Genomic DNA, 13,968 nt, shown 5'->3' on the forward strand with positions numbered 1-13,968 from the left:
TTATTATGAAAGATAGCAATCCAGAAACTACACTGTGGAATATGGCGATGCTATCTAAGCAGCAGCTAAACAAGTAAGTGAACCCATAAATATGGCAGGTTAAGATGTCTGCAGAGGCGTAAAATAAAAAAGATCCAGTACTCAATACTCCAGCCTGCAGTAGTAGAATTTATTGAGAGGAAAACACTATTACACCTCTATTTTATGAGTGGGCAGTTCTCCTTTAGTGACTCTATGCATTACAACCGACTGTGCAGATAATATATAGCAGAAAATGAGAGGCTGTGATCAGTAAAAACACTTCATGTTCTTTTCAGAGGGACAGACACACAGCTGTAATTCCTGACATGGCACCTCTAGGCCCAGACAAATGTGAGAAATAGGCGGCAGGAATTGTTTCCAGTTGTGCGAAGCCTGAAACTGAAAAGTGTTCTATGAAATAACAGCTTGTGATGATAAATATCAAGTAAAAGGCTCCCGCTATATGACAGCTCTGTATTTTTGTAAACTGGCTCACCCCAGGGTATTTTACATTTGCAATAACATTTCTGCACCCGAAAATATCTGTAATGGTGTGGTCTTGAAAGAGGTGTTAGAATCATATCTTCTATCTTGTATTTTGTCATAACTCTTTCTCTAGCAAAGATAAGTCTTGTCTCAAAAGGAAGTGGTTAGACTAATTAACATGGAGATGCTATGGGGATCAAAGAAGGAAAACCCTTTTCTTCTCTAGGTAATAAGGAAATGGAATGCTAATGAATCCTCATGAATCTGATCAGCTTTAGGGCTGCACCTCTGTCTTGTCAATATAGAGTGTGTGACACAGGATGCCTATAGAAACACTGGAAGTTAGATCCAAGAAGTGACACAAAAGTCTTTGATGTGTAATTATCTTCTGAGCCTTGAGATACACATACTGTATACAGTGACTGTAGGGGGTTAGCTTCCTGGTGGAATGTAATGCTTTAGCCAATGGATAGAGGCTACCATTCCACATCCAATCCTGGTATGTTATGTTATGTCATAAGTCCAACCTGCTTTTGTCTGTATAAATATTGACTCTCTGTAACAATAAATCAGAACTCACTTGATACACTATCAACTGCGTGTGTGTGTGTGTGGCTTCTCCAGGCCCAATGGGTGGTAGCCCATCTAGGCCTGTTAATTAATTATTAATTTGGAGCTCTGCAACCAACAGAGGTAAGAAATAAAAACCAATTGGCCCACATGTATTAAACCTCTTGCTTCATATAAACCACCTTTTTCTGATGCAAATTGATAAATTGATTTGCACTAGAGATGAGCGAGTACTGTTCGGATCAGCTCTATCAGCTCTTAAAGGGGCTCTATCAGCAAAATCATGCTGATAGAGCCCCACATATGCGTGAATAGTCTTTAAAAAGGCTATTCAGGTACCATAAATGTTATATTAAACTACCCCCCAGTTTTAAAATAAAACCCTAAAAAAGAATGTGCTCTACTTACGAATCGTGCACGCGAGCGGACACTGATATTAAAAAAATGGCCTGCCGTAGTAGCAGCCCAGGCCATTTTTTTAACATCAGTGTCCGCTCGCGAGCGCAGGAGGAGGACGGGACCCGAGGACATCGGAGGAAGAGGAGGCGTGGATGAAGATGAAGACACACCCTGAATGCCCGCCCAGCGTGCACGATTCGTAAGTAGAGCACATTCTTTTTTAGGGTTTTATTTTAAAACTGGGGGGTAGTTTAATATAACATTTACGGTGCCTGAATAGCCTTTTTAAAGACTATTCACGCATATGTGGGGCTTTATCAGCATGATTTTAAGATATAGCTTTAAGATATAGCTGTTTTAAAAATATTGAATTAAAAGTCAAATGAAGGTCAATTAATAAATATTAGTAAAAAAAAAAAAAAAGAAATCTCAGAATTCCAATGTTCTTTAAAGAAATACAATAGGGCAGGTTTACCAGTTAAAAGTCACATTTTTTTTGCCAATTAAAAGCAAGAGCCAATGTGGTAGATTTTGGCATATCAAGCCTAGCTTTAAGCTGTCTAAGTTAAAGAGGACCTGTCGCTAGGTCTTTGTTAGCTAGTGTATGGATATATAGTAGCCATTTAAGAGAGAGCAGGTTGGGCCTGATAAATAAAAAACACTACTCTCTTCATCTGAGACATCTATGGCAAACACAGACATCTACAATGGGCAGACTGGAGGCCTACAATGGCATTATAGGCAACCTGCAGCAGGAGGGTCAGTCACAATCTACAATGTGTTTCTCCCCATTTGTCTCTTGTTTAGGGAAGAAACATTACTGCCAGGAGATTCACTCAGTGCTTTTGAGACATTCCCACACTAATATTTGCATGTAATTGTAGGATCTGGCACAGTAAATAGAGATAGACCAACAATATGATATAGCCTTATGATATAACAGATGTCCTACCAATGTGATGGGCTTATAATACTGCATTTTATCTTCTAGACAGATGGAATATAAATGATATATAAACACCACATTGATAATAATCAGGTCTGTAAATGCTTAATGTAATCTAATCAAGAGATCAATAAAGTCCTTCTTTTATGGCCAAGAAAACCCCACAGCATGCATTTACTGCTATTCACACAGCTCTTTGTCCCAGGGATCAGATTCATTCACTGGTTTTGACAATGTCATTTTCTATGACTGGCATACACATTTGTACTTTGGTCAGAGCAGTAGTAATAAGAGTACAGGCAAGAAATGTGTGGGAGAGGTTAACCCAAGAAATAATCTATCCTAGTGAGGAACTAGATTTCACCTAGAAGACAATCATTAACCATTACAGACTTGCCGGTCACGACCCAATAGCTTAGGAAGAGCTGGATTCACAAACTAGTTCCCAATTATTTCTCTGTATGGGTAAAGCCCACCTTTCACATTATTGTATTTTTAGAACATGGAATTAATCTGTATACAAAGTTGAGAAACAGCAACTATTGGATGGAGGAGTAACTAGAAATACTATTTTTTGCTTATATTGCCTGGTGCTAAAGTAGAGCATGCTCAGTGAAAGAAAAACAAAACAGCTTTATTCTATGTCCCTCTTAATTGCCTTGTTTTGGGGAGGACATCTTCATTGACCAGTCTTGTTGTAAACATATACTAAACAGTTGTAAATCCTATTAATATTATAAAGGTGAAAGTTTGTGAGTTTGGATGTTTGTGGGTTTGTGTGTTTGGATGTTTGTTCCTCAATCATGCAAAACCCGCTCCACCGATTTGGCTGAAATTTCCCACAAACATAGTTACTACACAGGATTGCGCAATAGGCTACTTTTCGTCACAATAGCGCACATACGTTTTTCCCAGGACCCCCACAAAACCAAAACTCACATCACTATCTCTGCAATCTCACACACTTTGGACCATAGCAAGCCACAAAATTCATATTACCCTGTATAGCAGAGGTCGGCAACCCCTGGCACACGTGCCAAGAGTGGCACTCCTGCCATATTTCACTGGCATGCCAGCAGCACAGGACCTGCAAGAGTTACATGAAGTCGGAGCTTCCCTTCAGTGCTCTGCTAGAGCTGAGGCATAAGGACACTCCCCTTTTCTCACTGCCCTCCAATGAGAGGGGTGCAGGAAACCCAGGGGGTGGAGCTTAATCGCTCAAGTCTCAGCCTGCTATAGTGATAGCTCTTGCCGTCTGAACCCTGCAAAGGAGGAGAGGAAGTTGCTAGCAAAGTGAAAGTAAAAAGCACACAGGTCCCTTCCTTTAGTTCCTGTTCTCATTAATGTCAGGCATTTGGGGTTATCAGTTTAGTGTTAGTAACTCCCTGTGCGTCACATTAATAGGAATAAACCCCATCATGTCCCTCATATTAACCCCTGTGTGCCTCATATAAGGGTTACTAATATGTAATATAGGTACTAATAAAAGACCTCAATAATGAAGATACTTAATTATTACCTCCAAGTCTCTCACATATCAGTAACTCTTACACAAGGGTTAATGTGAGGGACATGATGGGGTTAATTGCTATTAATAAGAGGCACATGGAGTTACTAAACTGTCATGCACAGGGCCGGACTTTTATCTACAATTGTGGATAAAACTATGGTCCTGTACATTTCAATGGGCCCATACACATAGATCCTGTTTTTGCAGCTGTGTGTCCGGGACAAATTGAGCTGTAAAATGTACAGCAAGTCCTATATATGTCCTATACCTTTCCTACACCTGTCCGTATTTGCAGCCCTGTCAATTTATTTTTAATCTATAGGTCAGTGAAAACCATATCCGTGCCATTTGTGTGCAGGAGGCCTAAGGCTGAAGCACCACGTTGCGTTAACACAGCGTTTTGGTTGAAAATTTTGCTGCGGTTTTATGAACCTAAGTCAGGAATGAATTGAGTGGAAGAGAGAAGCAGAAGAACTTCTTGGATTTTCCCATTCCTTTTGGAGCCATTCATGGCTTTGGATCAAAAAAACGCAGCAAAATCTGCAACAACAAAAAATGCGTTTTTACAACGTGGAGCCTTAGCCTTAGGGTGTTTCTTTTTGGGTAGTGACATCGTGTACCCAGGTGTTCCTAATGCCAAATCCAATTCCTGGGCACCAGCACTGTCAGGGCCTGTGCACACAGAGTTAACGCGAGTGTATTTTAGCATTGTACACGTGTATAGAATACACGTGTAAAAATAACACTCCCATTGACTTCAATGAAATATTTTACATGTGTAAAGAATGCACCAAAAACTTTCATTGAACTCAATGGGAGTGTTATTTTTACACGTGTATTCCATACACGTGTAAAATGCAAAAATACACTCACGTTAACTCCGTGTGCCTGGGCTCTCATTTTGGTGTAAGTGTGACACCTATTAATTCCTGGATGTGGTTTAGCTGTTACTGCGCCACCAGGAATTAAATGTGGCTGAAATTAATCCAAATTTCACTTACAGAAAACTGCAGGTACTGGCGACCGGGGATGCAGCATCCAGGTACATAGTGTGTCACCCCTGTACAGATGTTACCTCCCTCTGCTACCAGTCACATATGTTATCACTAATTGTGGGTTACATATGTGCTTACATCGCTACTAATGAAAAGTACAGGTGTATCAAGGAAAATAACAATAAACACATGTGACTGGGAGCACAGTATGGCTTAGTTCACACGTGGAGCGTAATGGCGGATTTTGGCACCAAGAATGCCGCGGGGAGCCGCGTCACTCTCGGGTCAAAACCTGCCTGCCACGACAGTCGAGGCTTCCCCTTCCAGAGTAGGCTCAAATGAATGGGCCTACTTCAGAAGTTGCTGCCGCCTGAAGAAAGGGCAGTCCGCCCTGGCGGTCTCCATAGACCACCATTGTGAGGGGGCGGATTATGATGTGGATTATGCACCATAATCCGCCCCCTCTGTGCCCATGTTAACAAGCCCTATGACAGCACCTCTATGTTACAGTTTGTTCTATATGACTTTAGTGTGGGTGTCATCAGCCTAAAAATTATTGTGCGGCACTTGAGTACCTCATCTTTGATTTTTTAAATTTAAATCGGCACGCCGAACAAAAAAGGTTGCCTACCCCTGCTCTACAGCCTAGCCCCTAACCCCACACGATCACATTTACATATACTTTACCACTTTCACCCTCACCTTAACGATACTCCAGGAGGCTACCTCTTTAAGGCAACCATGTTTGCCGACCCCCACCGCTCTGACGATCCGCGACATCGCCCACCCAGCCACTCCACTGTGGCGCCAGGAGCAAGCGCATCTTAGCCACCTACAGAACATGTTTCCAGCACGCCACCATTTTGCACCTCCACCGTAGCCCGCAGCACCCAAACTACTCTCTCCAGCCCGGCACACTCCCCGACGGCACTCTCACCTCACTGCTGTTTCATCTTCACGATCCATCCACCTTCCCTAGGTCTCCACGCCAACGACACTGGTAAGTTCCGATAGCATGTTTGCATTTGGGACTACTTCTGGCCTGTATACTCTGATGTACCGTTTCAACACACCATGGACATATAACAATCGATAATAATGTCACCAATCTGCCTTACTGCCCACCTTAGAATTATCCGGCGTCCCTTCACATAAACTAGAACTCAAGATTGGCGTCCCTGTTCTACTCATGCGTAATCTCGATGCACCCCAATTGTGTAATGGCACGAGGCTACGTGTCACACAACTAGGAACAAATATAATTGAAGCCACTATTCTTACAGGAGCAGCTAAAGGTGACAGTGTGTTAACCCCACACATTCCAATTATACCAAATAATTTACCATTTCAATTCAAACGACTACAATTTTCCCTTAAGTTGGCTTTTACAATGACCATTAATAAATCCCAAGGACAAACGCTGAAAGTAGCAGGAATACATTTGGCCACACCATGCTTCTCACATGGACAACTTTATGTGGCTTGCTCAAGAGTATCCTGTGCCCAAAACTTACATGTACTGGCGGAAAATAACAAATCATACAATGTCGTATATCAAAGTATAATAACTTGAAATACCTCTGTCCCAAAGACAGTATGTACAGTGTCTCAGGGCTTTAGGGCTTCCAAAACACCTTAACCATATGCAAAACAAAGATACCCTATGAAGTATTCTCCCCCGCTTCTTTTTTCTAGCTGATCATAAACATTTAGTAGCTGTCAGCTGACACTTAAAGCTATGACATAAGAAGTGATCTCAGAGCATCCTACAGCGGATCAACTGTCTTATGACATCAGAACAGAGCTCAATAACACATGCTGAACTGTCATCTGTGCTATGATATCATAGATTAAGTGAAAAGCACACGTTCATCTGTGAATTACATATGAGGTCAATATTTCGTACACACCTGTGCTATGACATCAGAAATGGAGGCGCATCCAACCAGAAAGCTGTATTTGTGCTTCAGTAATATGCCAGCATGTGTCCATGCCTTTAGGGGGAAAAAAACCCAAAAATCATACATTTATATGATACAGTGCAATATTTTCCTTAGAATGTTCAGCCTTCTTATTCATTAAAGCACTGATAAATATATTCTATATAAAATGTATTTATCTGTAAATGGTGGAAATACTAGGCTGCACTGGTAAACCAGGGCATATAACTTTTTTTTCTACAAAATAATACTATTATACAAGTCTAGTTGTGTAACCCCATTGGGTTTGGTCAACTGACAGATTCTAATGAGAAAAATCTCAGTTTATTAGGTGCCATAAACCATCACATTAAGTGGCCACGTGAAATGTTTATGGCATTTCATCTTGCTGCTTGTATACTTCTGTATTGGAGTGTATTACAGTTTTATACTGACAGCCAGTGTATTTAGACCCCATTTGTGAAGTCAGACACTGATGTTGGGTGAAAGGCCATAGATCAAGTTTTCAATTCATCCCAAAAGATGATTGATGGGTTTATGGGCAGGGTCACTCAAATTCAGCTCACGCAGCCATACCTTTATGGACCTTCTTTTGTGCCCTAGGGACACAGTCATGCTGGAATAAGGAAAGGCCTTCTTTTGATCCACACAAATTGGAAACAATTGCTTAAAATGTATTTACTCTTTTCTAGAAATAAGGGGCCAAACCCTGAAAAACAGCCCCATAGCCAAGCAAACTAATATTTCTCCTCCATCAAATTTTACAGTAGGCTCTTTGCAGTTCAGCAAGAAGTACACTCCAGGTATTCAACAAGTCTTAGAATTGTTAGACTGCAGGATAGTGCTGTCCACAGCCTGGGCAGTGCCACTTACAATTACACCAATTGATGGTTACTGGCCAAGTGGTTTTGTATGTTAACCTTCCAAACCTTGGAGCCAATGGTTGCGGCCAAAATGCCTAAACACAGTAAGGCCGGGTTGACATGATGTATTATGGCACGTAATGTGGTATGTAGACGGCGCGGGAGCTTTTGCTCGCCGGCCGCAAAATAGCGCCGCATATATGGTACCGGATCCCATTGAAAACAATGGGAGCGTATACGGCCCGCAAAAGCTCCCGCGCCGTCTACGTACCACATTACGTGACATAATACATCGTGAGAACCCGGCCTAACACTTTTTGGCTAAATATCTATTAGCCATAAAGTATAGAGTAGTCGCAAGTAGAGATGAGCGAGCAGTATTCGATCGAATATCGAATACCATTATAGTCTAGGGGGAAAAAACGGGAATGTGGTTCCGGTTTCCATGGAAACCAAAGTTCGACACATTGGATCCTCCAAGTTCAGGAAGTATCAGGACGAGGAGGTTCTTGAATTGAATTCAATGGAATTTTCCTGCGTAGTATTCGACCGATACAAGTATTCGCTCATCTCTAGTCACAACCTGTTATTGCTCTAATTTTCCATACATATAACAGGCCCACATAATTATCAAAATGTTATCATCTCAAACTAAAATAGATCACATAGTCTAGAACATGCTAATAAGAAAATATTCATATTATTCATCATTGCTCACCATGGCATCCATAAAGGGGAACGCTGCCAGGTACAGGAAGGCTTTTCGTGTTTTATTCCCCACAGACTCATCCACATGGTGAAGCTTGTTAATGATATAATATCCAAGATCACTATATGCTGTGAATGAATAGAAAAGACAGACATGTGCAATGTCTATGTACAAGAAGTAGGTGAAATGAGCCGAGAAAAAGAATGCTATAAAACAGGATATACAGTAGTTTAACAGGCTATAAAAAAACATAAGGCACTTTAGCATACATTCTAGTAGTTTTCTTATTTTAAGATTACTATATGGGACTAAAGGCTTATTTTACAATTACCTGTAGGAGAACATGGGAATATATGACACTCCCAAAAGCTTATATAAAGTAAATCTGGGAATTTTGAATCACCATCCAGGAGACACAAGGTCCTGTGGTAGCGAACCTATGGCACGAATGCCAGAGGGGGGAACTCAGAGCCCTCTCTATTGGCATATGCGCCATTGCCCTATCCAGGCTTCCTGATAACTCACTCACACTCACTTAGTGTGTTTAGGGGGGTCCACTGTGCAGCATATAATACAGTGTGGAGGGGTCCCACTGTGATGCATATATATACTGTGGGTGGGGGGCCCACTGTGGAGCATATAATACTGTGTGGGGGCTACTGTGGATCATATAATACTGAGTGAAGGCCTCTGTGGAGCATGTAATACTGGGTGGGGGGGCCACTGTGGAGCATAAAATACTGTGGGGGGGCTACTTTGGAGCATATAATACTGAGTGAAGGCCTCTGTAGAGCATATAATACTGGGTGGGGGGGGGCCACTGTGGAGCATAAAATACTGTGTGGCGGCCCACTGTGAAGCATATAATACTGTGTGGGGGCCACTGTGGAGCATAATATACTGTACGGGGGCAACTGTGAAACAGACTGTACTTGATTGTGATTTGTATAATTAAAAGCTCCCATTCACATGACTGTATTCTGTGGATCTGCGAATCTGCAATTGCGGACATTTACAGACATATTAACTTCAATGGAACTGTGTACACGTCCAGTTTTTTTTTTGATATGTCATTATATGGACCACATTTGAGGACCCGCAGTTGTGGCCCACAGATATGGCTATTGTCATGTGAAAGGGGCCTTATTGTGTTTTTCTTTAAGACTAAAGAAGCTAATGTCTGAGTTGTTTTTTCTAAAATAAAACATTTGTATTAAGGTTAAATTGCCATGTTGGCACTTTGCGATAAATTAGTGGGTTTTGGGTTGCATTTGGGCTCTTGGTCTCCAAAAGGTTTGCCATCACTGCTCTAGGCTCTCAACTATAGTAGGAATACATCAGATCTCTTTGAGATACTAGCAATGTCCTCATGCTGTGCTTTTAAAGGGAATCTACCACCACCAAAATCACTTTACTTATTCACTTCTACAAAACAATAAACTCCACTCCACACCAGCATTCGGCACTCCATTCTCAGGTTTCCGTCTTCTGCGTGCAGGAGATGGAAACCTGTCATGCTGAGTCCGGCCGTGAGCACCGGTGAGCGTTTTATGCTCTCCGCGGCGAAACTGTTTTTTTTAAACCGGACACAGAGTACTGCATATCCGACTCTGTGTTTGGTTTTAAAAAAACGGTTTCGCCGCGGAGAGCATAAAACGCTCAAAGGCGCTCACGGACAGACACTTTTCAATCCCATTCAAATGAATGGGTTTGAAAAGATGCCGGCAGGTTTCCATCTCCTGCCCAGTTTTGTGCAGGAAACGGAAACCCGCAGAACAGACTCCCGGGCGCAGATGTGAACGAGCCCTTATTGTTGAAGGTGTGGTTAATGGCATATTGAACACAGCTTTTGTGTGTGAAAGTACAATCTTTCTGCCGAGAAATTCATCATTTAAGCCGTATGCTAATAAGCTGTTTGGTAAATCCAGACTGTGGCTCCATCTGCCAGAGCACCAGCTTTAGCCTGTGGCCGCCACCCAATCCAGCCCCCCTTACATAAAGAAGAAAACAGGCACTATGGCACATGCAGCCATGCCCCAGGTGCACTGAACATATAACTTATATATACGGATTACAAGTGCTCTCGGCAGTACTTTGGTCTAATTTATTGCAAAATGGGATATTTAGCAACAATAAGTAATATTTACAGTTATTAAGGTAACATTGTTACTTCAAACCAAACTTCACCATAACAGTGAAAGGTTGAGAGTATTTGTTGTACTTATGACAAACACTCCAAAAATGATGTCAGGCAATACTTCATGGAGTTATGAATTTTGTCTTAGGCTGCTAATAATGTAAATATAACTAAAAAGTTCACTTTCTACTTCCAGTTCCTCCATCAGCTCTGTTGCCGGTTCTTCATGACATCTTGTTGTGAAGTTTTATTTCTGTTCATGTCACCACTGCAACCAGTCTTTGGCCTAAGCGGTGACCTGTACACAAATGCTACATCACTAATGCCGGTCACATACCTGAACAGAAGCGGAACGTCACAAGATGTCATCAAGCACCATGAATAGTTCTGACCTGGCCGCCACTGCTGTAGCAGGGTAGCTGGGAGAGGCAAGTTAGCTTATTTTAAATGTATACTATTTGCACACTGGCACTCACATGTTCTAGAATCTATATCAATAGATCATAAAAAGGTGGTTTTAAAGACCAGGGGCACACAAGGCATACTCACAGAGAGTATGGTGCCTAATCCGCTGCAATGTACAGCAGTAGTGTGGTGAATGAGATTAAAGAATATCCAATCCATACACTGATGAAAAGTGTCTGTGCTGCAGCTGTTGAACAAGTAGCATGTCCATTATTGCTGTGTGATTTCACACGGTTTCCAGGCTGAAAAGCTAGTCCAGCTACGCGGGTAAATGCGGCTGAGAATTACAGTAAAACCGAGACGATTTGGGCTGATTTTTGCACTAGGATTACTTTGAGATGGCCACTATAGATGTGCTGCAGTGCACTCAACCCATGTTTGTGCCCTTAGCCTAAACAGTAATCATGTGACTTCAGCTATACATTAAGGCTATGCAATGTTTTCTTTTTTCATAACAAGGAAAAAGCAATGGAGAATACATACCTATGAGGGTGTGAAATACGGCCGCCACGATGCCAGCTACCACCATACATAGCACAGCCTTCATTCGGTCCCTCTTACTGTTGACAAACACAAGCCCTACATTCTTGAAGTCACTCATAGGACCAGTGAAGAACTTCATAAGTGAATATGCCAGACCATAGCTGGCAAGCATTTCAATGGCATCTTCTTTAACAGCAGCTATACCCCGATTTAAAGCCTATGAAAACAGCAAAGGAAACATTAGAAACAAATTAGATAGTACTGTACTATATGAAGTGATGTATATATCTGTTCACTGGAATTTGTATTACTCTTACATCAACACATTAAAAGTGAGGAGTGTAGACGACAAAAGACAAGTGCAAATCTTTCCCTTATCTGTGTGTAGTGTGCACTCCGGAGTCTGGCTCACAACCACTAGTACAAAACACTGCAAAAGCAGTCGAATGGTCAAGTACTGTTCCTGCAAGAATTAACATGAACAACATTCATCTTGCAGGTCAAACAAGCTGACATTGCATACCATACATTTTAAACCAAGATACCTTCTGTGCATAATGGGTTAAACTAGTGCCAAACAGAAGCCCACCCACAACTCACTGCATTAGTCAGGTAGGTAGCAGTCACAGTATAGCAACTTTAGTCTAATACAAACCTATAGAAATGCCTGACTACCAATAACCAAGCAATATTAAGAGATAAACTACATGAGTTATTAACACTCTCATCAATCAGTAAATTTCCTTCAACACCTACTTCCATAGTATTGTATATTGGAGGTGATAAAAGTCAGCCTGTAATTATACATAGTAATGGTTGAATGTAAGCTCTAGACAATGTGACTGCAGGGGAGAGTAAAATGATTGATTTTATTCTTCGACTGTTCAGTACCTGACAAATGCTGGAATGGATGCTGCACGTATTGCATTTTTGTTTTGTTATTCATTCCTGAATAGATTTATCTTGTATAACAATAGTAAAGAATCCTATGAAAAATCTGTGTGGCTGTAGATAGATGCCGGCACTGCTTACCGATAATCACCTGTAGTTATAGGATATTGATCCAGTTTACCACTGTGGGTTATCACTCATCCAGCTGAGCCTGTGTCATTGTTTAGTATAAAGAAGAGTCTATATAAATGGAATTCTATATTATACAGCCAGATCTTGTTGTATCAGGTTTAGAATCATGAAGTTACAGGCTGTCTTTCCCTTTGACCCCACAGTAATGCACTGAACTGTTGAATAGGCACTACATACTGTAATCTCAGAAATGGCGAGAGCATATGTAACAAAAGCAGAAACACGTCTGCACACAATATTAAAGTGGAGCAAAATTTTTACTTGGTTTTCATAAACTCGCAGTTCAGTTAAAGATATCAGCTTTGTAATATATTTTATATAAGAAAAATGCCTCTTTCTACAGTTATTTACCTCCTTCTGCCACATAAAACCTGTACAATAGAACTCAAAGGAGAGGAGAGGGGGAAGAAAAGGAGAGTTCCCTAAACAGAGGGACATCTGTAATGTAGAGAAACGGTTCTTTTTCACAACACAGTAAGGTTATCAGGAATTGCTTTCCAGCCATTTAGTAATGGGAATGAGTAATTTAATGTCGTGGACGTCTCTATCCTTCTCCTCTTCCCCTCTCCCGTTTCTATAGAGGTCAGTAACTGAGACAGATTGTGTATAGAGTAAGGAATTGCTATTAACAATCCAGGTGCATCACATGTCAGCAGAAAAGTTGATTAAGATTGGTGTATGAAACTTGAGTCTTAATAAATTCTCCCCGATTTTTCATTATTGTTTGAAGTGTTCCTTCAACACAATAATTAGTCAGACCAAAGGAACAGGAGCAATTTTAGGTGGAGAGGTTAGGGGCAGTTTACATAGACAAATTATTGGTATAATGTGACCATCATAAAGGAACAATTCAAGTCACCTGACATGTCTGTTTTAGTATATTCTCATAATATAAGAATTTCTCTATTGTTCCTGCTAAAAGTTTATGAATAAATAATCAAACAATTGGGTGTCCCTACACAGAGACCGTACAGTCAGTGCTTTGACAATGGGTTATTCACCGATGACAGCATCAGACTGTGTAAGAAAATACCTTTAGACTAAGCTATGCTGGCTACTGCAGATCTGCCCTCTCTCACAATAAAAAGGGAACTCCAACAGCCTAGAACAGAAAACAATAATCTACAACAGCCTAGAACAGAAAGCAATCATATACAACAGCCTAGAACAGAAAAAAATCATCTACAACAGCCTTGAATAGAAAAAAAATCATCTACAACAGCCTAGAACAGAAAACAATCATCTATAACAGCCTAGAACAGAAAATAATAATCTACAATAACCTAGAACAGAAAACAATCTGCAATTTCCTGAAACAGTAAATAGTAATTTATAATAGCCTAGGACAGAAAAAACAATCC

The 13,968-nt window shown here is 41.0% G+C and overlaps 1 protein-coding gene across 1 annotated transcript in view; it reads right to left on the minus strand.

The window, feature by feature from the left end:
* The window catches only part of ANKH (ANKH inorganic pyrophosphate transport regulator), a 97,810-nt gene that overhangs the window by 32,826 nt on the left and 51,016 nt on the right, over positions 1-13,968 (minus strand). Inside the window, exons 2-4 of the mRNA XM_075270979.1 lie at positions 11,525-11,741; positions 8,449-8,567; positions 6,838-6,921 (exon numbers count right to left, since the gene is read on the minus strand). Of these exons, the coding sequence (XP_075127080.1) occupies positions 6,838-6,921; positions 8,449-8,567; positions 11,525-11,741 (420 nt within the window). The remainder of the gene's footprint in view (positions 1-6,837; positions 6,922-8,448; positions 8,568-11,524; positions 11,742-13,968) is intronic.

Source organism: Leptodactylus fuscus, chromosome 4 (genome assembly GCF_031893055.1).
Source record: "Leptodactylus fuscus isolate aLepFus1 chromosome 4, aLepFus1.hap2, whole genome shotgun sequence".
Lineage (NCBI taxonomy): Eukaryota > Metazoa > Chordata > Amphibia > Anura > Leptodactylidae > Leptodactylus > Leptodactylus fuscus.